General features: G+C 42.1%; 2 protein-coding genes across 2 annotated transcripts; one reads left to right on the top strand and one right to left on the bottom strand.

The window, feature by feature from the left end:
- The first annotated feature begins 164 nt into the window (after window positions 1-164).
- On the top strand, window positions 165-25,508 carry LOC122668478. The gene is made up of 4 exons (XM_043865039.1): window positions 165-592; window positions 14,126-14,682; window positions 20,287-20,290; window positions 25,465-25,508. Exons 1-4 carry the CDS (start codon window positions 232-234, stop codon window positions 25,506-25,508), a joined length of 966 nt encoding a protein of 321 aa, XP_043720974.1. The 5' UTR covers window positions 165-231.
- Window positions 21,358-23,450, bottom strand: LOC122669363 (protein SRG1). Its single transcript, XM_043866113.1, has 4 exons — window positions 23,075-23,450; window positions 22,750-22,997; window positions 22,333-22,660; window positions 21,358-22,094 (listed from the first exon to the last, which is right to left on the bottom strand). Exons 1-4 carry the CDS (start codon window positions 23,351-23,353, stop codon window positions 21,834-21,836), a joined length of 1,116 nt encoding a protein of 371 aa, XP_043722048.1. The 5' UTR covers window positions 23,354-23,450; the 3' UTR covers window positions 21,358-21,833.
- Window positions 25,509-27,939: the final 2,431 nt, after the last annotated feature.

The following is a 27,939-nucleotide window of genomic DNA, read 5'->3' as shown; positions in this document are numbered from 1 at the left end:
TTGTCTGCCATGTCTGATTAGGTCATCCTTGTATTTTTACTGTGTTTTAGTGAGGAAGCCAGTGCTGGTCGCATTGGTTTTGAGGGTACAATATGTCTGTCTGTCTCTTTATTCTACATTCTGTGACAATACTGATTGAATGTTTTGTTTTTTATGATTTGTTTAATTGCTAATGAAAAAGTGATCCAATACAGTTCACCAGGTTCAATCAACTTCAGAGAAAAATAACAGATGGATTCTAATGTTCGGGATGAAAGTCATCGTTATGAGGCTGAGGTAAAGGGAAATGGTCTACACCTCTGGCCGGTTCCCGCTGGTGCATCAGGTGAAGGTTTGCCATATGCTCCAATAGATTGGCCTAACCCAGGTGATAACTGGACTTGGAAGGTTGGAAAGAGGAAAACAGGTGCTGGGTTCTGGTGTGATAGGTACTTGTATACTCCAACCAGTTTTCAGAAGACCATGCTCAAGAAACAGAGATTTGCCAGCATGCTATCAGTTGAACAATATATCCGGAAGGAATTCCCTGATAAGGATCTTAATGCCTTCTTTTCTACTTTTAGTTGGAGGATCCCTGCAGAACCGACAAAAGGTTTGAATGAAGTAATGATATTTTTTTTGGCTCATTTATTTTTATGCAAGTGTTTTCTTGGATTGACCTCATTGCTTCTATAATTAGATGAAAATGTAATATATCTTCTAAAGCATATAATTTTTTGGTAAGATTAAAATCTTGGGCTTTAAATTTTATCTTGTCTATAGAAGTGATAGGGTGCATCTGTCTTTTACTAATAATATTAATAGTGGGGTTTTTTTTTTGGGGGGGGGGGGGGGGTGGGGTGGGGTGGAAACTCACAAGTACAAACAAATTGAGTGTTTGTCTTTTAAAATTTTTTAGCATGAACATCATTGTCAATTTTAGTAATCGATTGATTTTCGTTATTCAAACAAGGAAGCCATCTCTTGTTGTCGCATTAAACTAGATAGTTTAGTGTGTTTGTCACATGACATTTTATCTTCCATCTTTTGTTGTTGTTGTTATTTGCTAGATCCTACACACAGCTAGAGGCCGCCCCATTGTGAATAACCATGAGTTGTGCTTGGGAAATTTTTGTATACTTAGCTTAAATGATTTCAGTGAGTGCTGATTGCATGCGAACCTCCAATAAAGTGCCAATATGTAAATTTTACACTTTCATAAGCATTTAAGTAGCTCATCAAAACCTACTCTAACTAGGTTTCCTCTTTCATTACTGTATAGTAGTGTTTTTTTTGATGTACAACACAACTAACACCATTCTGGGTGCAGTATTTGATTTGTATTTCATTATTTAAAAAAAAAATAAGTGAGAGGCGGAATTCAGTACCTATTCTCTTCTTTTCTTTAATCATGGTACACCTTTCATCAACATGATTTGCGTGCAACTTACTGTGATGGCTTGTTTCATAATGCTGCCGCTTGTTTGTTTATTTACAAGTTTTAATATATAAGCATTTAAATATCTATGGTCATTGTAGGTAAGATTATTCCATGTATATTCACTTTGTCAAATGTAAATTAGTTTGTTTTTTCATGGAATGTGTTTGCTGAGTGTTCACTTGAGGAGAATGTGTGTGTTTATTCCAGAGGAAGAGACATCTTAGGGTGCGTGGTTGCATTTTACATTTTCGAAAGCAGTAGATACATAAATTGGAATCTAGGACAAATAGATGTTATTTCTTAGGATACCTGAAGGCCACTGCATTGCTTACTTTTATAACCCTGTAGAGCAGAAACTGTTTATTAGTAAACGTGTGATATTCCTGGAAGAGGATTTTATTCCACCCTCTTTTTCTGTAGACCTGGGTATCCATAATGTGCGAGTCAAAACTTCTCATTTGTATGGTCATTGTAGGTAAGATTACTGTTTTATGTGTTATGCGTTCTAAGTTCAGGAGTGGTACTCCATGTTCATTACTTGTGCACATGTTTATGCATTGATTGAGATTTCTTTGAGCTGACACTTTTAACGGAGGGTAAACCTTTGACTTGATGGTTCTAATGATTCTTCAATGGAGGGAAACCTGCTTGGCGGCACGTCCTGCTCTGGAACCCCAAATCCAAACGGAACTGGCCCAACCCGGGTTTTTTGTCTAATAAGGGCTGCTAGTGATGAAGTTATTTGGGGCTTAATAATGTAATTTTTATTTTATTGAGAGCTAGTTACATAGGAGATTTGCCTTGAGTTGTTATTTTCCTAGATAGAATTAGTTTCTATTTTCTGTTGGAGTCTGTTATTCCTTTTTAAATACATGTAACTTCATCGTTGGATATTACGGTTGAATGAATGATTCGATTTGAGTTGCTGTGGAGCCAATGATTGGCCGTGGGTTTTTCTCCTCTCCTTCCTTGCAATTTCTGAACCTCCCTTCTCAGATCCTCTCCTCTTCTTCTTTTTCTTGTGCTTTTCTGTCCTAGCGATAAGAGCAGCCACAAAGGCTGGTGCCGATCTCTCTCACTCCTTTTCTCAGATCTTGTGTGTTTGTTATTCACCCTGAGGCGAGTCAAATTCCAGAGAATCAGACTCAAAAGTCACCCTAATTTTGAGAACCAATCTGCAACAAGGGTAGGTTTGGGTTCTTCTGCCAGAGTCTGTTACCTGGGTTTAATATTTACCTTATTCCTTGATTTTAGATTCTGCTAACGATTGTATTCAAGAGTCCTGCACGTTCCAATTCTTTACCTGAAGTTTCAGGTTGATCAGAGCTCTATTGTGTAAGTTATCACTTCTGAAAGAAGGGTGAATTACCGCTGGCTGTAGGTTTGAAGGTTGAAGACAATTGTGGTGTGATTTTATTTGTCACCAAAAGTCCTTTCCCAAAATACCCTTCCCATTTGTCTTTAATTCTCCTTTTATCCTTTTTTATGTTAATGCTTAGTCACTATTTAATATGGAAAATTGGTTTTAAAGAAATCGAATATTTATATCTATAATTTAAGGTGGTTCTTGCAAAATGGTTTTTTCCACATTGTGTGCACTTCTTTTTGCCAGAGAATTGTATAAATATATGATTAGCTACGAGGACCTATAAGAAATTTGTTCTGTTTCTTCTTGGCATTGTTGTACTGATGGGCTTGATTACTTTACTAATTGATAAAAAACATCAGTCCTTTATTTTATTTTTTGTTTGAATAAAAATTCAGTACTAAAGAGAGAAAATACAAGGAGACCCCAGAATACAGGGGGGAGAGAGAGGAGAAAAACAACCTATAAAACAAAGGGCACAAATGACCCAACTAAAGGGGGATAACATAGAAGAGGGGAGACCCCAGGAGGCAATAATATGCCTGCTCCTAGGGGAATAAACACAAGAAGAAGAGGGAGATAGGGGTTGGGATTTAGATCTGACTTCAGAGAAGATGGAATCCCAAATCTGCCTGTAGGATCTAGAGTTGGAAGTCCATCTCCTAAAGTTGCGCTCCATCCAGATATGCGAAATAGTAGCTCCAAAAGCAAGCTTGTTAATTGTCACATAGGGAGTTGCCCCCGAAGGTCATGTCGATCCACACCGATTCTCTTTGAAAAGGAAGAATTCTTCTTCTTCTAGGCCAACATTTGCAAAGAACCCCAGACCAAATAGGGGAGGAGAACAGACAATCAAAAAATAGGTGCTGTACAGATTCAATGCCATTCCAACAAAGACAGTAGGTTGGAGAGACACTGATTTGCCGATGAAGGAGAAAGGACTGAGTTGGGTGGCAGTTTGTAAGAGCACGTCAAACATAGAAGCTATGCCAAGGGATGTGTCCTTTGAACCAGACAATCTTGTGCCATGTAGCAACAGAACCCCTAGATTTTATGAGGTTCCAAGCAGATTTGGAGCTGAAGATGCCTGAAGAAGTGGGAGCCCAAGTAGTCAAGTCTCCCAAACCGGCAGGTCTTCTAACAATAGAAGGTAGTAGAGCATTCGAAATGGCTGCAAGCTGAGGGGAGAATCCAGCTATCAGAGAGGATGATATCCGCAACCGAGGAGAGTCTATGGAAGCCAGCCTTGTATATAAGTCTTGAGGTCACTATATGAAGGAGAATGCCCATGGGGTGCCAATGATCTAACCATAGTCTGGAAGTAGTGCCAAGTAGTGCCGTCATCAATCTTGGTGGCAATTGCCCCAAAGACTAGGGGTCTGAGTTTGAGAATGTTCTTCTAGACCCAAGAGGAGTCAAGGGAGCAAGATACAGTCCAAATAGTCTCTCTTTGAAGAATCCCCGAATATATCCAGTCCACCCAAATACTCGTGTTTAGAAGCAATCTTCCAAATAAGTTTGAGAATTCCAGCCTTATTGATTTCTTTGATTCTTCATAACCCAAGACCTCCTTCCTTTCTTGGGAGACAAACCAAGGCCCAGTAGGGCGAAGGTGTCACACCCCACCTTGGACAGCCCAGGCGTAGCATGAACCGATGCGGTCTCGCACCCAACTTAGCCAGGAAGCTCTGTGTAGCACAGTTACCAAGCATAAAAATATAGAGTTCCAACAGCGGAAGAAAACTATAAACATAAGTATTTATAATAAGTCCATCAAGGACCGTGTGGTATACCTTTATAAGTATGAACATTCAGATGTGTACCCCCAAAAAAAAACCTTTAATTACATAATATCCCAAAAAGAATATTTACATAAATTCAAGTGTTATAAACACATCAAAAAAAGATTAATAAGTACGGCCTATCCCATCCGGCCCTCCTAAGATAAAGCACACAAATCACAGACACAAGACCCGTCATGCTCCTCGGGCTCTTGGTCTGTGAAGTCCTCAAAACCATCATCCTCAAACTCGCTGTCAGGCAGTCCGTCATCTGCACAATCATTTAAAAAGAGGGTTTCCACGAGTGTAAGCTCACACTGAGCCCAATGAGGGGGAAAACACACGGCATACAAATGATGCATGAGACATTTTTAAATGTAAATATCAATCACATTATTTGATGTATGTTAAATTCCATTTTTATTAATCCACCTAACAAATAGACTAAGTCATTGGTTTGAACTACGGTATCGACTCGAGGGGTACTTGGGTCACTTCACTTTATCACTGTCGCACCCCCTCAACCAATACAAGTAGGGAGCCCACCTCTACGCTTGGCACCTTGGCTCAAACCTTCGGGCAGACCCTGATAGTCAAGTACCCCTGACCTTGGGCTAATCTCTTTCTCCAAGTGTCAGTAACCCGACTATCCAACACCTGAACCCTTGCTGGTAAGGGTTGTAGTTCGGGGTTCTCATCCTAGCCATATGTACTAGATGAAGACATGCTGCCATAGTTGTCATGGCGTCGCCATGGCGTCCTGGCGTTGGGAGAGGGGGCATATCGAGCTACGCCATGGTGGATGTCAATATATCGTTCGATATGGCTTCCATGGCGACGCCATGGCGTCGCCATGGACGCCATACCACGATATGTTGGCATATCGGTCGATATTTGTACATATAAAAGTTAGATTAAAATTTTTTTTTTAAACCATTTAATAGCTTAGATGCTTTGCTCCAAATCACATACACTAAAGAAAGACTATTGCTATCAAGCTTCAGAAATAGGTTAGCCTATCATTTGATTTTTACTATTGCTTTCAATTATTTGATAGGTTAATCTATATTTTCAATTTTCATACTTTCATATACACTAATGGATATTAGTTACACTTTCATGAATTAAACCATAGTGGCATAGTATATTAGTAGTAGTGTAGTACACTTTCATGTTGATTTTTGATGTTATAGGACATATATTATAGCATACTAAATGACATTAAAAATACAGAAAATAAAAAATTAAACATGGTCGACATGCTCGCCATGGCAACGCCATGGCGGGCGACATGTCGATATATCGACGTGACACCCTTCCACCGACTTGGATCGCCGTGACGCCGTGACAACTATGCATGCTGCGTTCAAGAATGCACCGTGTTCCATATACACGTCCACTCAAGGACACAGGGTCACGCAAATAATGCTATGCATATCCATTATATAGACAACCACACCACAATAGAGCACAAACAATCATCATTTAAGGGAATAAATTCATATGAAATCAGCAATGTCATCAAATGAAATGTAACATTAACATCTCATTCATCATATTAACTAGATTTTTCATCAGACATAAGACATATGATCTAATAATGGAACATTCATTCTTAAAAGAGAAATCAGATTTAAAACCATTGACCTTGCATATAAAAACTTAAATAGAAATCATCCAAAACAACAAAACCCCACTCACCTTGGGTTTCTTGATTAAGCCACTCAACCAAGATAACCAAAGGAAAGAAGTTCAAAGCAAGCTTAAAGGTCCTAAAAACAAAGTTACAGAAGGGTAGGGCATTCCTATAAGGCCTGAGCACCACCCCAACCCATCCAGGACCCCAAAAAGCCACTCAGGGGAGGCCGGAGCTTCTAGCTCTTGAAGGGCTGGTCAACCTCCTCTGAAGGGCTGGCCCAGCAAACAAAGCCAGAATCGGCCCTGCATTTGATTGGGTTTTTGGCCACCATGCTAAGCTCAGTTGGTCCAAGGGCTTAGGGGGATGAATGTATACCCTCTAAGGCTTTATAGGATCCAAACGCATGTATGATCTATTCCATTTACATATTTATCAAGAATTGGGCTGAATAGAAGAAAAAGTTAAGTAATGAGTTGAAGAACTCATGAACAGCCATGGCAGCAGCATATGGACTAAAGTACAGTAATCTAAAGATGAAATTAAACAAAAAATAAGTCAAAACCATGGGTTTCAAGCATTGAATCAAGTCTTCACTCTTCAAGAACCGATTTCTTCTCTTAGCTTTGAGAAAATGATTTCTCAAAGCTAAGGAAAACTATATATGTGGAGCCCCAAGGGCTTGTTTGGCTAGGTGCTGAAATAGAAATGGGTGGACTTGATTCTAGAGAATGATTTCATGCCTAGTGGAAGCCGATTCCGAACAACACAAAAAATATGAGGTTAATGGTAATACCGAGATCGTATCGATCGACACGGGGTTTTTACAAGATTTGATCGTGCAGGACCCGCGAGGTACTACTAGGTATCGAGCTGGCACGGCTGATCATGGTGGTAAACCGATGCGAAGCCGGCCGACACAAGCATAAAATAATAAACTTATTTTAATTCCAAAACATGTGTTATTACCTATTGTTCGGCACCCGACACATAATCTTTGCAAGTGGTCCGCCAAACATCTCTCTCACGCAAACATTATATGCGACGAGCCACTGGGCTCCTCGGATTCCATAAGGGCCATGTTCGATGGTTCCTCGGTGCAAGGTGCTATAGGGTGCAGGTTCGTTTCAACGACAGGCAATGCCCACAATGCGGTGACGGTCATGGCACTTAAAACCGCACCCGCAGGACCTAACATTTCAAAAAACTTAAATTAGGCCCGATTTTATGAGGTGGGTCTCATACTCCCCCCTCCATATAAAAATTTCGTCCGCGAAATTGCCATACCTGGAAGATCAAATAGTCAAGGGTATTTCACCCGCATAGAATCTTCACGCTCCCACGGCTTCTTCACTTCCCTTTAAAATTCCCATTGAATTGTTTCCCTTTTATTCTTTAACTTAAAAAATTATGTTTTGGCTAAATTTACTCTTCTCTTTATACATCATTTCTTACAAATTTATATCTTCTTTTCTTTCTTATTGTAGGTTGGAGAAAATGAATCCTAATGAGAACAATGATGATGAAGATGTACCTTGGGATGGATATTGGTATCCCGCCATGGCGGAAGAAGTAAGATACCAACACTACTATGGAGGCAAACCCATTGATGTGGAACGGAAAGTTGCGACCAAAGTCTTCGAAAGATTCAAGGTTCGGGAAAGGTTTGAGAAGTTGGGATGGGTCCCATGTTAGATCTAGATGATCCATGCTACCCCAAACTAGTGAGAACCTTCTACAATAATCTCAACCACACCTATCAAAACGGCGAGTTTGTGATTAGTAGCTATTTGCAAGCATCGCACTTCTCATTTAACACCAGTCAGTTTACAGCCATACTAGGGGTCTCTAATGACGGGACGTGGACATTTTGTCCCCCCATGACTGAGCCAGAAGAGTTCTTCGAGGGAGATGAGTATGAGTGGACCTTTTCCACCCTTACTGAGGGAAGATCCCTGACCAGAGTAAAGTCAGAATTGGAGTACACATCCTCAGCCTGGATCATCTCGAGGATTGTCAGCTACAACATCCTCCCTAGAGCAGGTCATTTTACTGAGGTCTCTCCTCTTAATGCCTTCGTTACCTGCTATATTTATTATAATTACCAAATCAACCTTCCCTACCTACTGATGAGGACTGTGGCATTGCTCGGGGATGACCTAAGTGCCGGTAACCTACCCTATGGGAGGTTACTTACTAAGGTTTTTACTGAGCAGGTCATTTTACTTAGGTCTCTCCTCTTAATGCCTTCGTTACCTGCTGTATTTATTATAATTACCAAATCAACCTTCCCTACCTACTGATGAGGACTATGGTATTGCACGGGGATGACCCAAGTGCCGGTAACCTACCCTATGGGAGGTTTATTTACTAAGGTTTTTAAGCACTTTAATGTATGTTTCTTGGAACAAGAAACACTGAGGAAGAAATCAGTGAACTTCACCAAGTCCACACTCTCTAAAATGAAAATGGATATGAACTACATATCTCCAGTGACAACCCTAGAAGGTGTGGAGGAAGGAAGGGAAGAGGGAGGTGAGGGACAGCCTGAGACCAGTCAGAGGGTTAGTGAACCCCAGGTGGAGATTCATGGTGACTTCCACATCGGAGCCCAACCTGACACATTTTGTTCTCATGCGGGCGGATCTTCATCATCAGCACTTCCTACTGACGAGGGTCAGAGATGGAGTTGGCTTGCCGGTCGCTTGGACACCATCGAGGGGATAGCGAGGCAAGGACTGGAAGATACTCGGAGTCTCAACACCCGGATGACAGCCATGGAGAGGCAGATGGCGGAGTGGACATCATACTATCCGCAGCATCCACCACCACAGTAGAGGCAGCCTAGCTTGCCATTAAGTACTATATAACCGATAAGTTTCTTCAAAACAAAATTTCAGCTTAAAGTTGCTGGGTAAGAAGATTAAGTTTAGTACATCATATAAAGCGCAACAGTAAATAATGGTGATTACAAACCATTCTAAAAAAGAAAATAAAGATAAATACAGCATATAATGGCAAGCTAGGCTGCCTCTACTGTGGTGGTGGATGCTGCGGATAGTATGATCTCCACTCCGCCATCTGCCTCTCCAAAGCTGTCATCCGGGTGTTGAGACTCCGGGAATCTTCCAGTCCTTGCCTCGCTATCCACTCGATGGTGTCCAAGTGACCGGTAAGCCAACTCCATCTCTGACCCTCATCAGTAGGAAGGGCTGATGATGAAGATCCGTCCGCATAAGAACTAAATTTGCCGGGCTGGGCTCTGGTGTGGAAGTCACCATGAATCTCCACCTGGGGTCCACTGACCCTCTGACTGGTCTCAGTCTGTCCCTCACCTCCCTCTTCCCTTCCTTCCTCCACACCTTCTGGGGTTGTCACTGGAGATATGTAGTTCATATCCATTTTCATTTTGGAGAGTGTGGACTTGGTGAAGTTCACTGATTTCTTCCTCAGTATTTTTTGTTCCAAGAAACATACATTAAAGTGCTTAAAAACCTTAGTAAGTAATCTCCCATAGGGTAGGTTACTGGCACTTGGGTCATCCCCGTGCAATGCCATAGTCCTCAACAGTAGGTAGAGAAGGCTGATTTGGTAATTACAATAAATACAGCAAGTAACGAAGGCATTAAGAGGAGAGACTTCAGTAAAATGACCTGCTCAGTAAAAACCATAGTAAGTAACCTCCCATAGGGTAGGTTACCGGCACTTGGGTCATCCCCGTGCAATGCCATAGTCCTCATCAGTAGGTAGGGAAGGCTGATTTGGTAATTACAATAAATACGACAAGTAACGAAGGCATTAAGAGGAGAGACCTTAGTAAAATGACCTGCTCTGGGGAGGATGTTGTAGCTGACAATCCTCGAGATGATCCGAGCTGAGGGTGTGTACTCCAATTCTGACTTTACTCTTGTCAGGGATCTCCCCTCAGTAAGGGTGGAAAAGGTCCACTCATACTCATCTCCCTCGAAGAACTCTTCTGGCTCAGTCATGGGGGGACAAAATGTCCACGTCCCGTCATTAGAGACCCCTAGTATGGCTGCAAGCTGACTGGTGTTAAATGAGAAGTGCGATGCTTGCAAGTACCTACTAATCACAAACTCGCCGTTTTCATAGGTGTGGTTGAGATTATTGTAGAAGTTTCTCACTAGTTTGGGGTAGCATGGATCATCTAGATCTAACATGGGACCCTATCCCAACTTCTCAAACCTTTCCCGGACCTTGAACCTTTCGAAGTCTTTGGTCACAACTTTCCGTTCCACATCAATGGGTTTGCCTCCATAGAAGTGTTGGTATCTTACTTCTTCCGCCACGACGGGATACGAATATCCATCCCAAGGTACATCTTCGTCATCATTGTTCTCATTTGGATTCATTTTCTCCAACCTACAATAAGAAAGAAGAGAAGATATAAATTTGTCAGAAAGGATGTATAAAGAGAAGAGTAAATTTAGTCAAAACAGAATTTTTAAGTCAAAGAATAAAGGGAAACAATTCAATGAGAATTTTAAAGGGAAGTGAAGAAGCCTCGTGGGAGCATGAAGATTCTGTGGTTGAAATACCCTCGACTATTTGACTTTCCAGGTATGGCAATTTCGCGGACAAAATTTGATATGGAGGGAGGAGTGTGAGACCCACCTCATAAAACCTAATTTAAGTTTTTTGAAATGTTAGGTCCTACGGGTGCGGTTTTAAGTGCCATGACCGTCTCCGCATTGTGGGCATTACCTATCGTTGAAACGAACCCGCACACTATAGCACCTTACGCCAAGGAACCATCGAACACAGCCCTGATGGAATCCGAGGAGCCCAGTGGCTTGTCGCATATAATCTTTGCGTGCGGGAGATGTTTAGCGGACCACTTGCAACGATTATTTGTGTCGGGTGCTGAACAATAGGCAATAACACATGTTTTAGAATTAAAATAAGTTTATTATTTTATGCTTGTGTCGGCTGGCTTCGCATTGGTTTACCACCATGATCGGTCGTGCCGGCTCGATACCTAGCCGTACCTCGCGGGTCCCGCATGATCAAATCTTGTAAAAACCTCGGGTCGTATCGGTACGATCCCAGTATTACCATTAACCTTATATTTTTTGTATTGTTTGGAATCGGCTTCCACTAGGCATGAAATCATTTTCTAGAATCAAGTCCACCCATTTCTATTTAAGCCCCTAGCCAAACAAGCCCTTGGGGCTCCACATATATAGTTTTCCTTAGCTTTGAGAAATCATTTTCTCAAAGCTAAGAAAAGAAATCGGTTCTTGAAGAGTGAAGACTTGATTGAATGCTTGAAACCATGGTCTTGGCTTGAAGATCCTTCATGTTTGGGCTTGCATGCTTGGTCTCTCCCTTCCAAATCTCTTCTAGATCATCAATAGGTAAGTCTTGGACTTGTTTTTGATTTAATTTCATCTTTAGATTACTGTACTTTAGTACATATGCTGCTGCCATGGTTGTTCATGAGTTCTTCAACTCATTACTTAACTTTTTCTTCTATTCAGCCCAATTCTTGATAAATATGTAAATGGAATAGATCATACATGCATTTGGATCCTATAAAGCCATAGAGGGTACATTCATCCCTCTAAGCCCCTGGACCAACTGAGCTTAGCATGGTGGCCAAAAACCCAATCAAATGCAGGGCCGATTCTGGCTCTGTTTGCTGGGCCGGCCCTTCAGAGGAGGTTGACCGGCCCTTCTGAAGCTAGAAGCTCCGGCCTCCCCTGAGTGGTTTTTTGGGGCCCTGGATGGATTGGGGTGGTGCTCAGGCCTTATGGGAATGCCCTAACCTTCTGTAACTTTGTTTTTAGGACCTTTAAGCTTGCTTTGAACTTCTTTCTTTTGGTTTTGGACATCTTGGTTGAGTGGCTTAATCAAGAAACCCAAGGTGAGTGGGGTTTTGTTGTTTTGGATGATTTCTATTTAAGTTCTTATATGCATGGTCAATGGTTTTAAATCTGATTTCTCTTTTAAGAATGAATGTTCCATTATTAGATCATATATGTCTTATGCCTGATGAAAAATCTAGTTAATATGATGAATGAGATGTTAATGTTATGTTCCATGTGATGACATTGCTGATTTCATATGAATTTATTCCTTTAATTGATGGTTGTTTGTGCTCTATTGTGGTGTGGTTGTCTATGTAATGGATATGCATAGCATTATTTGCTTGACCCTATGTTCTTGAGTGGACGGGTATATGGAACACGGTGCACTCTTGAATACAACAGGTCATCATCTAGTACACATGGTTAGGATGGGAACCCCGAACTACAACCCTTACCAGCAGGGGTTCAGGTGCTGGGTAGTCGGGTTACTGATGCTTGGAGAAAGGGATTAACCCAGGGTCAGGGGTACTTGACTATTGGGGTTTGCCCGAAGGTTTGAGCCAAGGTACCAAGCGTGGAGGTGGGCTCCCGACTTGTATTGGTTGAGGGGATGCGATGGCGATAAAGTGAAGTGACCCAAGTACCCCTCGAGTCGATATCGTAGTTCAAACCAATGACTTAATTTGTTTGTTAGGTGGATTAATAAAAATGGAATTGAACATGCATCATATAATGTGATTGATATTTACATTTAAAAATATATGTCTCATGCATCATTTGTATGCCGTGTGTTTTCCCCCTCATTGGGCTTGGTGTGAGTTCACACTCGTGGAAACCCTCTTTTTAGATGACTGTGCAGGTGACGGACTTCCTGACAGCGAGTTCGAGGATGATGGTTTTGAGGACCTCACAGACCAAGAGCCCGAGGAGCATGACGGGTCTTGTGTCTGTGATTTGTGCGCTTTCTTTTAGGAGGGCCTGATGGGATAGGCTGTACTTGTTAATCTTTTTTTGATGTGTTTATAACACTTGAATTTATGTAAATATTCTTTTTGGGATATTATATAATCAAGGGTTTTTTTTGGGGGGTACACATCTGAATGTTCATACTTATGTTTATAGTTTCCTTCCGCTGTTGGAACTCTATATTTTTATGCTTGGTAACCGTGCTGCACAGAGCTTCCTGACTAGGTTGGGTGCGAGACCGCATCCGTTCATGCTACGCCTGGGCTGTCCAAGGCGGGGTGTGACAGAAGGAATCTAGAGGACTCTACATCTTTCCAAAGGAAGCTAATCATAATGGATTCAAGGCCCTTGACGATGGATTGGGGATGAGCAAAGATGCCAGACCAGTAGATATAGATGACTGCATGACCAAGTGGATCAGTTCCAAGCGCCCAGCATAAGAAAGAAGTTTCCCTTTCAAAAGCTGGAGCTTTTTATTTTATTTTTATATCAGCAATAACAACAGATTGTAATTTGATTAATCAAAATATATTGTACAACTGAAGTATGATCGTACCCCCCACTACCTATACCAGGAATACAAAAACTATGCATCTAAAAACTACCACAAAGATAAATTACTCATACGGTAGGGAATCCCAGCTGGAAGAGAAACACATCCAATCTGCCCCAATAAACTCTTTACAGGGTGTAGTCCAATCAATCAAATACCTGAAAAGCACTAGCCCTAACATTGATGTTTTTCCATAATTGCAGGATGGGGAGGAAAAAACAGAAAAGAAAAAAAAAGGGAAAAACAAAGAACCTAAGTCTATTTAGACCCTGTTACATGACCACCACAGACAGCCTTTTGTCATTAATAGCTAGTTTCAGTATGTAGTTTTAGAGTTTTTCTATCTTCTCCTTCTGAAGGCTAGAAAAGTGGCCATCTAAATTGATATGGAATTGTTCTACGTTTACCTCATTGGAATTATTGCAGGTATGAGAAATTTTTTAATCCTGAAATTTTAGGTAATCCTATTTTATGATGTAGATCCAGGTTTTCCAGCACTCCCTTTTAGATCACATGAACATTTTTTTTTCCTTTTTATCCTCTAATAATCATTTCATTTTGTGGGTTTGCAGACGAACCAATTGCATTGGGTGTTTTGTATCCTGAGGAAGACATGCCTGAAAACTCCAATTCAAGGCCTAGGAGTATGGATTGTAAGGCTAGAAATAGGATGTGCAATCTCCAACTACCAGCAGGGAACTATTCTCTACCTGCCATGGATTGTAATATATGTTGCAGTGAACCTGGTTTTTGTCGTGACTGTTGTTGTATACTTTGCTGTAAGACTATTGATTGGACATATGGAGGTTATAGTTTTATTCGATGTGAAGTAAAGGTGGATGAGAACTATATTTGTGGGCATGTTGCACACATGGACTGTGCTCTTCGTTCCTACATGGCAGGGACTGTTGGAGGAAACATTGGATTAGATGTTGAGTATTACTGCCGACGTTGCGATAAGAGGACGGATCTTATTCCACATGTTAGAAGGCTTCTACAGACCTGTGAATCTCTTGATGCTCGGGAGGAGATCGAAAAGATTTTGAGCATGGGTTTGTGCATTTTACTTGGTTCACAAAGAACAAGCGCAAAGAAGTTGCTGAATCATATGGAGTTGGCTATGACAAAGGTAAAGTTGAGCCACTGTAGGAGACAATGTAGGTATTGTGTTACTTCTAATGGGAGTCTTCTCTTCCAAAGTTCCGACTTATTTCGCTTTTCTTAACCAGTCTTATGACCATCTGATATTTACTTCAGCGAAGAAGTTATCCAAAACCCCGCACTGGGGGATTTGTACATCAAAAGAAGAAAAGGGAGCCTAGAGCTCGGCGGTGTGGAGGGGGTCCTCGGTAGTAGGGTCCTCGACGGTGACCTTCTTGACGGTGGTGTCCTCTGTGACCTCATCCTCGGGAATAGTCATGGTCAGGCCCACCTGGTCGAACTCCACCCCAGCATCGTCTCCTAACTCCTCAACCACAGTGGTCGCGTCATCGTCAAATCGGGAAAGCTTGAGGGTGGGGTAGACGGCCTTTATCTCCTTCAAGAGATTGGACCGACCAGCCTCATAACCCTCGTCGTACGACGGCTTCCTTATTTCATGGCACACCTCGGTGTATTCCTCCGACATGAGGTATTCGGTAACATCCTCGGCTAGAGCCCATGCCAGGTCATCCTTGGCCTTCTTCTTGGCTTGGTCGAGCTGAGCTTTGAAGGCCTCGACCTCTTCCCCCCGCTTCCCCGCCGCCTCCTCCAACCTCTTGACCTCGGCCTTGGCTTCGTCGAGCTTTGCTGCGGTCTCCCAATGCCTCAGGACGGCCTCACGAGCGTCCTTGTTAGCCAACTCGACCTGAGCCTTAAGAGAGGAGTTCGCAGTCAGAAGCCGTTCGAATCGGACGAGGGTCTCCATGGCCTTGGAAAACCCTTGAAAAAGACAACTGAACATTAGCAAGGCTGAGCACAATAGGTCGGACCACTCAATAAAAGCCGAACAGAAAGCTTACCATATTAAAGTCTTAGAACAGGGAGGAGAGGAGCTCGGGATCGGTCAACTTCTCGAGCATTTCCCTCTCCTAAGGAAGCCGACTTGCGTCGAGCCATTCCTTTGCATGCACGGCCGACGTCAGGGCCGAGTCCCCTGGGAAGAGTCGCCAGTTCGGCCTCAGCGAGACATTATTGGCCGAGGCCCTCCCCAGGACAACTGGGAGACGTCGATCAGCGAGGCCACGGGCAGAGGACCACCACCCGTCAGATTGACCGAGAGCTTCTAGCGTTTGATGTCCCTTGGCGGGCTTAGCTCGTCCTTTCGACCCTTCCCTCTTCCGGAGGGCCTCGGCGGGGCTCTGCTCTTCTCGGCCTCGAGGCCGACCACCATGTCAGTTGGGCTCGGTAGCATAGCCTTGCCCTTCAACATCTTGGAAGACTCGCCTCGAGACTTCTTCTTGGCATTTTTTCTCCTCCTCTCCGCGACGGTTTCGGCCCTAAGCCGAGCCGTGTCCATTGGGGGAATATGACCGACCACTGCAAGAAAAATAGCATATTAGAAATATGCCAAAAGAAAGAAAAGACCAAGTAAACCGGTCAGCTCGGATGCCCCAGTCGACCGCAGCAGACTAAAGACAGCTCAGCTCGGACTCCTACCAGGGGTCATATGCCACCTTTGAAGGAACCCGTCGTCCAGGAGTTGGAGGACATCGAAAGGCTGATGCTGGTGGATCAGGTCGAGTGAGGTCAGCTCGTTCTTGGTCAGGGGCAAGGTCCTGTTGACATAACCTAAGTGGATCACCTTCCACTAGGCCCGGAAGGGGCAGTTCGGGATGGAAGCAAAGAAGAACCGAGGCTTCTAATTTTTATCTGAGGACGGCGTTCTGACCAAAAACTTGTGGCGGCTCAGCGCCGCGTTCTTTCCAGTACAGTGGGTGAAATAATACCACCCCTTCTCCGACGACTTCTTCAGGAAAAAGAGCGGAGAAAAAAGAGCCACGCTCACAGCTCGGCCCATCTCACCGAAAAGGACGTGGAAGCCGTACACGGACAGCCATGAGTTCGACACCAGCTGACCTGGAGATAGGTGGAAATGGTCCAAGATCTGATCCACCAGGTCAAGCACGGGAAACCTAAAGGCATACCTAAAGGGCATCTCATACAAGGTCACCTCACCAGGCTGAATGAAGCAGGCCATCTCCCCAGGGTTAGGAGCTTGGAGCTCGATGTCCTCGGAGATGGCGTAAGTTGCCCTAAGGCGTTGGAGGTCGGCATTAGTAACTGTGCTCTGGATGGTGTCGACACTTCCTTCTTCAAGTTCAGGAACGTCAGCAGATGAGCTGACAGAGCCGACCCCAGGAACCTTCCTCACCCGACTCCTTGTCATCGATCGAAGATGATCCTGAGCCCTCGGCTCGGTCTTCAAGAATTGGTTGGGCCTCAAGGCTGGACTCAATGGATAGGGGAAGCTCAGCGATGTCGGCCTGATGCGGCTCTGCTATGGCTGGCTCGTCTGAGGTCAAGCCCAACAGGTCTATTGTGGGGGAGCGAGCATGGAGCGAGCAAGCTCGGACTCGCACCCTCAGTCGCCCCAGCGAACACCTCGCTCGCATGACTAATACCAACTGGCATAATGGGCAGAGGGGACTTACTGGTTAAAGAAGCTTCGGAGAAGAGCTGAGCACGAACTAGAAAACTGAGAGCATCGAGCATCGAGCACCGAATGAGCTGAAGAATTCGAGCTAGCCGAGCAGTCAAAAATTTAAAACAGTGAAGAATGAATGAAGAAAATGGTCTCTACATTCTTAACATTCCCAGTAAGGCATTGGCTACTTCAAAAATTACAGTTGATGTGTCTCGGCTTTGGCATTGGCGTATGGGACATCTCTCTGATAGGGTTTTACATTTTCTTAATTCTGAATTTTCTGTTGATTCAAGTGATTGTGAAACTTGTCATTTTTTCAAAACACCATCGGTTACCTTTCTCTAACCGAACTCATATTGCTTCTAAACTGTTTGAAATTATTCACTCTGATGTTTGGGCTGGTGCTCCAGTGGATTCCCAGGATGATTTTAGGTATTTTGTTACATTCATTGACTATAAGTCACGTGTTATATGGCTTTATTTGTTGACTTCCAAAAGTGAAGTGTTGAAAAATTTTTAAGATTTTTACAACATGATTCGAACTCAATTTGGAATTGGCATCAAAATCTTACGTACAGATAATGGGACTGAATACACCAATACCCCATTCCAACTGTACCTTAAAAGTCTTGGAATTGTCCACCAGACGTCTTGTGTTGGTACTCCTCAACAAAACGGAGCTGCTGAATGGAAGAATCAACATCTTCTTGAGGTAACTCGATCTCTTCTATTTCATGGAAATATGCCCAAATATTATTTGGTCTGATGCAGTCCTTACTAGCTGCTACTTAATCAATCGCTTACCAAGTAAGGTTTTACACTTTAAATCCCCTATGGAAATTCTCCTTGGTCGTACAGTCAATGTTTCACACCTTCGGGTTTTCGGCAGTGTTTGCTTTATCCATTCCCAAGTGGGGAGTAAGCTTGATTCTCGCGCACACAAATGCATTTTTTTAGGATACTCCTCTGTCAAAAAGGGGTACAAATGTTACAATCCTTCCACCAAAATGGTCTATATTTCCCAGAATGTTACTTTTAATGAAGAGCTTTTGTTTTTTCATCACAAGAATCAAATTCAAGGGGAGAATACCACCAGTTCCAGTTATGATTATACTGGGTTTGATATGGAATTTGCTTCTCCTCTCCCGATGGTAACCGACCAACTTAATGATGTTGGAATTGACACGTCATAGAGAAACATTTGTGATGCTGAAGTTGAAATCACCAACGACGATCAAAATGACCAAGGACTAGGGAACGTTGGTGATGTTGAAGCACCTATCCCTGTTCGCAGGACCACTCGCATTTCACAACCATCAACTAGGCTACGTGATTTTGCCACATACCACTCGGTTGCTTATCCCATACAAGCACATGTCTGTTATAACAATATATCATCTGAATTCCTTGCTTTTTTATCTGCTATTGATGCTCACAAGGAACCTTCTCCTTATTCAGAAGCAAAGGATTTATCTGTATGGAGACAAGCTATAATCGAGGAACTTCAAGCCCTTGATAAAAACCATACTTGGGACATTGTGCCGTTGCCTGATGGTAAACATCCAGTAGGGTGTCGATGGGTTTATAAAATTAAGTACAAGAGCGATGGCTCTGTTGAGCGACATAAAGCAAGGTTAGTTGCAAAGGGAGACACCCAAACTTATGGCGACTTCAAAAAAACGTTTGCACCAGTTGCAAAGATGAACACAATTAGGGTCCTAATGTCCATAGCAGTCAATTACGGATGGTCACTGTTCCAAATGGATGTCAAAAATGCATTTTTGCATGGTGATCTTGAAGAAGAGGTCTATATGGACCTTCCCCCTGGGCATTCTCTAGAAAGTCAAAAGGGAATGGTGTGCAAGCTTAACAAAGCTATATATGGACTCAAGCAGTCACCACGTGCTTGGTATGGTAAGCTGAGTTCTGCTCTCGTGTCTTTTGGATTCAAGAAAGATGAATCAGATTCCTTATTATTTGTCAAGAAAATTGGGAAAAGTACTATGGCAGTACTAATATATGTTGACGACATCATCATTACTGGGAATGATCTTCATGAGATAGAAATTCTTAAACAGTGTTTGAGGAAGAAATTTGATATCACGGATTTGGGACGGCTGCGCTACTTCCTTGGTATTGAAATAGCCAACTCTAGTAAAGGTTTATTTCTTTAACAGAGAAAATATGTTTTGGATCTGTTGAAAGAAACTGGGAAGCTGGGAGCAAAACCAGCCGATTCGCCTATGGATTACAATAGTAAGTTTGACAATAACACCACTCCATTACAAGATAGTGGAAAGTTTCAAAGGTTAGTGGGTAGATTAATTTATTTAACTATCACTAGACCTGACATTACCTATGCTGTCAGCTATATAAGTTAGTTCATGCATTCCCCCACGGAAGGACATATGGAACTCATTGATGTATACTGCGATACCTGAAGTCTTGTCCAGGTCGTGGTATTTGGATGAAGAAGAATGGACATACTAACATCATTGGCTATATTAATGCCGACTGGGCTGTAGCCCTATGGATAGAAGACCCACAACTGGGTTTTGCACGTTTGTGGGAGGAAATCTTGTCACCTGGAAAAGTAAAAAGCAAAGCGTTGTGGCCCGGTCCAGTGCAGAGGTAGAATACAGAGCCATGGCATCCACTACTGGTTAGCTAGTTTCTGAAACACATGGACCTATGAAGTTATTCTGTGACAATCAAGCTGCAACTCACATTGCTTCAAATCCAGTTTTTCATGAAAGGACTAAACACATTGAAGTGGACTGCCACTTTGTTCATGAAAAGGTTCAAGATAAAACAATCGAGACTCCCTAAGTTCGTACTGAAGATCAACTTGCTGATATGTTTACTAAGGCCTTATCAAAAGGAGTCTTTCAGAATACGCTATCCAAGTAGACCTCCATTGATATCTTCGCCCCAACTTGGATGGGGAGTGTTGGCGAAATTGGAGGAAAGATTGAGGTGCCAGGTCACTCCAGCTCAATAGGAGATAAGGCACACCTGTGGCAGATTTAGTTTCCTAGATAGAGGAGACCTTTGTTTAGAACTCAATTGTATTCTCCTTATTTAAAGGATAATAATCTCCCCAAGTAGCTTAGTTGAATTGGGGATCTTTCACTCGTGGAGTAGGCCTTCTAGCCGAACCACGTTAAAGCTTGGTCTCGTCTTCTTCTTTCTCTCTTCTCTCTTCTTCGTTCTCTTCTTCTTCTTTCATGTTTTAGAACAGAAAGGCAGTTTGGCCCTTGTGCTCAGACATAGAGGGGTGCAAAATTACCGCCCCACCCCCCTCATGAATGACGAAAATCTCACCCTTGTTGATGCTTCTGCGCATACTCCATTGGCTCATGCACTGGCGTAAGGGCCACACTGCCTTTCAGAATCCTTCCCCCCCCCCCCCTCCCACCCAAAAAAAGTAATAAATAACCCAAAATGACCCTAGGGAGTCATTTACCTCATTTTGATTGTTTCGATGGTGAATAGTAGAAATGAATGAAAAAAGGAGGTCAAATTTTGGTTTTTCATGTATCACAATGTATCATTTCAGTCATTCCATTCACCCATTTCATCGAAACATTTCGGCGAATATTGCATTCCTTCTAATATTTCAAAAGAAATATTTATTGATTAATTCAAAATGTTGATATATTATTCTTTTGGAAAGAATCCCTTGATCAATGGGTGTCTATGTGATGGGATGGGTATCATGAAAAGTAGGGAGGGTGTTTTCGACTTCGACTAATAGTGGAGTAATAATGATCATGGATGGATGGATGAACGGCGAACCCTTCACGCGTGGTGAAGGAAAACTCTCCTATTCTTTTTGTGCTTTTGTGTGCGGTAGAGAAGCAATCTGTATAGGGCATGCTGCTTTGTTTTAGAAAGATGTTCTTACTTCTGTTTTGGGGATCTTGTAATAAAATTGAAGAAAAGAAGTTATATTAGATCCATTCTATGATTCTAATTATGTTTTTAGAAGGGACTTGTGGTGGGGTTTTAAAATTTTGGTTAACATTGCTTCTTCTTCATATAGCTTTGTTTCTTTCCTATATCTAACATCATAGAAGTTGAATTTTTGATTGTGCTCTCTCTACTTTGTGGGTACTCAACTGTCTTTCACCAAGTAAGCAATCAAGTTGTTTATTAGTGCTTCTCTGCTTAGACCAATAAAAACAGAAACATCCAATATAATATATGTAAATATAAATAATTTGGATCCTCCACTATAAAAGACCTTCCCATGAATAATGGAACACAGATGATAGTGTCCAGCTTCTAACTGATTTTCAGAGAATGATGGTGTGGTGCTTGTGTTGAATTTCCTCTCATGATTGCTTCTTTGCTTCTTTCTGTTTTTTTAAAGAATCTCAAAGCTCTAACAGTAAAAAGTGATTTCTCTTTTTTCTTGATTCTCCTTCACTTTCCTATGCTTCTCATTTTATTTTTATGGGAAGTAAGATTTTTGAAACATTAGGCCCTACTTAAGGGTCCATAGAACAGTAACACCCATCAAAGACCCACTCTCAAGATCTTAAGTTCATCACAACAACTTGGTTTGCTTTATTCAATTTTGCATTTTACAAAGACTAGTTGAGGAACTGAAGTACTTGATTGTAACCCATTAATCTATACACAATACAATCTTAAGATGATATGTTGTTCTGAATCTTGGCAAAATCAATAGTCTTCTTGCCTTGCAGCTTGTTAGTGACATAGTGGAGACTATACTCTCCATGATTGTATCTTCTATACATGCTGGGTCTGTTTTCGTCCACCAATTCCGGCAGCGGGCCGAGTTCGATCTCATAGCTTGGAGCATAGAATGTCACAATGGAAAGGCGGTCCTTCTCCTTGTGCGTCACCGCTCTGTGCTCGACACTTTTGTATTTGCCATTAGTGAGAACCTGCATAATATGATCCAAACAAAAGAATTAATTAGAATCGCTAGACATTTCCATGTCTCTCTGAAACTACTTGTTAGGGACTTGGTAGAACTCATCCTTAAAAGCTAACCATTAAGGAGAGGAAGCCCAAGTACTTATAAATCTCCACATGAGACTATTCACATCCGGTGTGAGATTACTATTTCTGCCTTCCGCGTGGAACCCAGACAATTAACTTAGAAGGGATGTGAGTGCTCACTTCTATGGTGTCACCTATGTTGATGACAAGAGCATTTGGGACAGGTTGAACAGGCACCCAAGTGTTGTCCTTGAGGATCTGAAGACCCACTGAACTGCCTTTGCCTTGCTGCAATACTGTAAGGGCACTTCCATCAGAGTGAGGGCTCAGACCCAGCACAAGGTCTGGCCTTGAGCATGGTGGATAGTAATTCATTCTCACTGCTTGCACAGCCACCCCAAACATCTCATTGAACATGTCTTGCTTCAATCCCAGACTCATGGCTATGAATCCCAATAGATTTTGACAAAGCTTCCTTATGTTTGTTGAGTATGTCTCAAGAGTTTCACTGCAAAAACAGAACAAATACATATAGATTAACTCAAACAATGCAAAACGAAACTGACCCAACAAAGCCTAGAGACTATTAATTATCACCTGAAATCAACTGGTTCTGTTGGCCAAAGTTTTGGGTTTCTTATGTAGTAAGGCTCAACTCCTAGAGCTAACATGTTGCACCAGTCCAGCTTTTGATCCTCTGAGAACACGAATGCGTGACCATATCCCTGAACTGTCCCTGGAGCCATTGGGTACCTCTGTTTCTCCCCCAAAGGTAACATGAAGAATTCCATGGCTATCTTCTCTATACTCTCTAGCAAGCCAAGGTCTATCCCATGGTTAACAACCTGCACACAATATATTTGACACTTAGCCTTAATAAAACAGGTATCAAATCTACTAACTTTTTACCATTCTGATGTACCTGAAAGAAGCCCCATTCCTCACAGGCAGAGGCGAGCTTCAATAATTCTGTCTGTGTTGATTGATCTTCTTCATTGCCACCAAACAGTTTTGATAGATCAATAATAGGGACATGCAGGGATGAAGACTGAGGGCTGACACTCGAAGACACTTCGAGTGTCGGCCGCTCGGACATGTCACGGACGTATCTGTCCGGGACTGTTGTTGGTTGAGTCTTTCTTAGCTCTTGAACGTCGTCAATGTGACCAACCTTGATTGAAGAAATGGGTACAGGAGCCATTGGAATAAAATGAAGAACTGGGTAAAATACAGAGCAAACTAAAACAATTGGGCTTTTTGCAACCTTTTGCTTGGTACTTTGGGGGTTCAGGAAATGTGTTTCAATAGCGTGAGTGAGAGGCTTATTTATAATAGTAGCTTTCCCTTGGAATTGTTTTCTGTCCGTTAGGTTTGTTTGGTTCACTAATTCAGTACTTTCAGTATTCTCATGTAGGGGCCAGGGGCCATTCTCAATTTGCAATCGCAACTCTGCCCCCATTTACCCGACCAACTGTAGTGAATTTACATTCTTAGATCCAATTCTATCATCAAATCTAGGAATTTAATTTCATCTCATGTCTCTCCTTTTTTTACTTTAAAAAAAAAAAAAAAAATCTTTTATCTTTTCTTGATGTAGAGAAACTATCAGACGAATATTTAAGGCGGTTGGACCAATAAAAGTCCACTCGGAATGGTCAGAGGTTCTAATCAAGATGGATCGAACCATAATGCATTTTTTGGCCATCCGGGTGTGTTTTGAAGGCGAAAAAGCTCACCAAAATTTTGAAATTTGAATTTTGACATAATATTTAAATTTTGACTTATTGACATATTATTTTTTGAATTTTGAATTGCATTTGACCTATTATAAAAGATCTCTTTAGGATTTGTAAAGATTATTTTGAAATCAATTGAAAATTAACATTTTTCGTCCTTATCCTTTATCTTGTGGATTCGAGATTGTTTGTGTTAGAACGATATCTAACCCACTCTACTTCTACTACATCATTTCTCTTCTCAATAAAGAGTAGTAAAAAACTTTCGTAGGAGGAAGTGGGGGAAGGAAGGGGGGGGGGGGGGGTTGGAAATGTGGAATTGCAAATTTTGGGCTGATGACATGAAACAGTCTTATTTGTTCATCCAATAAGGGAATAATCCTCTGTGATTGTTATTTGCTATGGTCATGTATATCAAACTATTGATGTGGCAGACACTTTGTAACTTGAATGTATTGTCTGACCAGTTCCAAGAACTCATATTTCAATCCCTTCTGGGAGTGGCTGTCTGGTTCTTTTTTTGCAAACTAAACAATGTCCAATGTCAAAAGAAGGTATATATGTCAGTTTGATGATGCCTCATAAAAGGATCTAATGCAGTGAGTGCGTTTCATGACCAAGAATAAGGGGTTTAATAGTATCAAATTAGTCTAGTAGTATGTGATTATACGGTTACGATTTAGGAAAGACTTCTCCACCTTAAAACTCAGGCTTTTAGATTGAAGTCAAATAGTATCAAAATGGGTTGTTTGTACACCAGGCACCAGCCATGTAGAGTCATGACCCAAACTCTCAAAGCAGCAATGCATATGAGTTCCTTTGGTTTTCAGGTTTTGATTCAAACACGGAAAAAATTGTCATGGAGCCTAAGATAGTTGTGAGTTGTGAGTTATCGGACAATCATATTGTGTAGAACCAGTTGAGGTAAGATGTCTTGTATTTTGTGGCTTGCATAAGTGTACTGTAAATTACATGTATAGGGTTTCGCTATATAGTTGGAGTGAGGGTTCTTTCTTTGTAAACAATCTGAGAGAGGTGTGAAGACGAGCGACTGTAACCCTGTAATCCTATTCTCCATTGATAGTGAAGTAAATCTAAGCTCACTGTGGATATTGACAATTTTATCAAATCACGTAAATCTTTATGTGTGACTATGTAATTGTTGTTTACGATTTCTTTTCATTTTCCGCATCATTTTAGATTCTCAATTTTTTACGTAAACAAGATGGGCTAAGCTAATATGAATGAAGCTACAAGGTTAAATGGGCAAATGATTCATTTGATTATCACACACACACCCAAAAAAAAAATATTCACGTACCTTTCTCCAAAGGTTTGCCTTAGTTACACTTTTACTCGTGAGATTGGAAAATTTCACTTACCACTCTTGCTTTCCAAACTAATTAACAAAAAAATAAAGTCCATTGGTGATTGAAAAAGTTAAAATTGTGTTGTAGTTGATTAAAATGCCCTTCATGTTAAAATAAACCTATTTCTTCATTATTTCCTTTATTTCTATTCTTGAAGAACCCTATCCTGCGATTCATTCTAAAAGCTTGAGTTTTTCCAATGGCAGAACAGGGGAGAAGAGTGAATAACATCACACAAACAAAAAAATAAAAAATTCAATTGTTAACAGCAAGGGTGAAGACCAGAAGCTATAAAACAAGATGTGGAGACTGAGAACCAGAGAAGAGCATCAAATTAATTGATGAGGAAGTGAGCTCAGCGTGGGAAAGGGAGAAAGTGCATTCAATGATTCAATTGCAGGCACATGCAGAGAGACAACTCACACCCCCCACCTTCAACATTCTTCCATTTCTCTTCCCCCATCGCAGGCTCGTATGCATATTTGTCTCACTCAAGTTAAATTCAGGTTTCTTGGGCTCAGAACGAAAAGGGTAAGTTGGGAAAGAAATAAATCAGAGGAATCGATCGATGGTAGAGCTCGGAAATGACTACAGATGTGAAACGGAACTGAAATTGCAGCTTTTGCATGCCAAACACGTTAGGACTTTGGGGTCTCTGCTGGGAAATTGGTGCAAAACTCAAAGAAGGTAGACACTGAGTTAGCCTAAGAAGAAAGGATGAGACCAGCAAGAAAAAGGAAAGAAAACAAGAAACAAAAAACAGGAAAAAGCCTAACTAACATTCATTCATCTCGTGGGATCGGTTATGTTTCTTTATGTTCTTCAATTTTCAGTTTCAAACCCTAAATGATTTGAAAAAGATGAGGGCAATTTGGTCATGAGGACATTAGTGTTATTTTACCCTATCAAAGGGATATTGATCATAACATGATTTCAAAATTCTAGACGTTTCCAAGCAACGTGTACGGTTAATGGATTGGGTTTTTTATCAATTAATTTAAAAAACAGGGGTGGAATGTGAAATTTTCCTAATCTCATAGGTGAAAGTGTAATTACACTAAACCTCAAGGGTAAAACTTAAAAGCGGGGCACCTGAAGCGATATGTCAATGGAGGCCGAGAAGAACGTGGGGGTAGGTGACCTGAAGATCGCGATCAAAGGAGAGCCGAGCCGAGGCACGAAAAATAGGTGGGCCGAGTTTGACGAAGATAAAGCCCGAGCTAAGAAGAAAGATGACGGATTTAGGCCGAGCAGTGACAAGGGAGCTCCCATATACACTATCCTTGGAGGGCCCGAACAAGAGTCCGCTCGGAAGGCCAAGGCAAATGTGTGGTTCGTCAGAGTCGCCGAGATGCCAGGCAAAAGGCCGAAATCTAAGGTGATGATCTCCTTCACTGAGGCCGACCTGGAAAGTATAAGTTTGCCTCATGATGATGCTTTGGTGGTGCAGGTGGAAATTGCAAAGAGACCCCTTCATCGCATATTGGTCGACACGGGCGCATCCGTGGACCTTATGTCGCTAGACGCGTACCAAAAATTTGGCTTCGACGATGAAGCGCTCAAGCCGGAGGGCACCTCACTTCATGGGTTCTCGGGAGCCGCCGCCACCATCAAGGGCTCAATCAACTTACCGGTCCCGTTCGGACAAGCTCCATGTCAAGCGATGATCCAAGTCAAATTCATGTTAGTGCGGTCTATGGTGGCCTTCAATGCCATACTCGGCCACCCATCATTGATCGCTCTCCAAGCCATCATCTCGTCGACACACTTGAAGATGAAGTTCCCTACAGAGAACGGCATTGGGGGAATCCGAGGTGATCAAAAGAAAGCTCGGGAGTGTTACGCCACATTCGTCAAGAAAAATAAAGGCAACGTCCGAGGAATGGCGATGTCCATCGAACACCTCCCAGAAGACCAATGGGATGAGCTCACAGAAAGGCACGGAAGACCTGTAGAAGACCTCACCCCATTCTCCCTCAGTGATGAAGATCCGATGAAGACAGTACAACTCGGGTCATTGTTGAGCGAGGAACAAAGGAATCGGTTCGAAAACTTCTTGAAGGCAAATGCCAACGTCTTTGCCTGGTCGACAGTCGACATGCCCGGTATACCTCGACATATAGCCGAGCATCGACTACACATAGATCCGAGCCGAAAGCCGGTTCAACAGAAGAGAAGGAACTATGCCCTTGATCGCCTAGTCACCATCAAGGAAGAAGTAGAGAAGCTACATCGATCAGGTTTCATCTGAGAAGAAAAATTCCCTACTTGGTTGGCAAACGTCGTTATGGTTCCTAAGCCGAACGAAAAATGGAGGATGTGCGTCAACTACACCAACCTTAACAAGACTTGCCCAAAGGACGAGTACCCACTACCTCAGATTGATCTCTTGATTGACGCCACGGCGGGGCACAAAATATTGAGTTTCAAGGACGCGTACTCCAGCTACAACCAAATCATGATGCATAAGGAGGATGAGTCATACACAGCATTCCGAACTGACCAAGAAAATTTTTGTTACAAGGTCATGTCGTTCGGATTGAAGAACGTTGGAGCAACATATCAACGGCTAGTGAACTACATATTCCGCGGGCAGATCGGAAGAAACATGGAAGTCTACGTGGATGACATGTTAGTGAAGAGCTTGAAGGCTGAGCACCACTTGGCCGACCTGGAAGAAG

Source organism: Telopea speciosissima, chromosome 7 (genome assembly GCF_018873765.1).
Source record: "Telopea speciosissima isolate NSW1024214 ecotype Mountain lineage chromosome 7, Tspe_v1, whole genome shotgun sequence".
In the NCBI taxonomy this organism is placed as follows: domain Eukaryota; kingdom Viridiplantae; phylum Streptophyta; class Magnoliopsida; order Proteales; family Proteaceae; genus Telopea; species Telopea speciosissima.
Note: the sequence above shows the minus strand (reverse complement) of the source record. Positions and strands in the feature narration are given on the sequence as shown.

Bases quoted from the DNA above. Each gene is read 5' to 3' on its own strand.
- LOC122668478 (XM_043865039.1), top strand. From the start codon at position 232: ATGGATTCTAATGTTCGGGATGAAAGTCATCGTTATGAGGCTGAGGTA. The intron at 593-14,125 runs GTTTGAATGAAG...GTGGGTTTGCAG, and splicing joins CCCTGCAGAACCGACAAAAG to ACGAACCAATTGCATTGGGT.
- LOC122669363 (XM_043866113.1), bottom strand. From the start codon at position 23,353: ATGGCTCCTGTACCCATTTCTTCAATCAAGGTTGGTCACATTGACGAC. The intron at 22,661-22,749 runs GTGATAATTAAT...CTGTTTTTGCAG, and splicing joins ACAGAACCAGTTGATTTCAG to TGAAACTCTTGAGACATACT. The intron at 22,095-22,332 runs GTGAGCACTCAC...CATATTATGCAG, and splicing joins ACATAGGTGACACCATAGAA to GTTCTCACTAATGGCAAATA.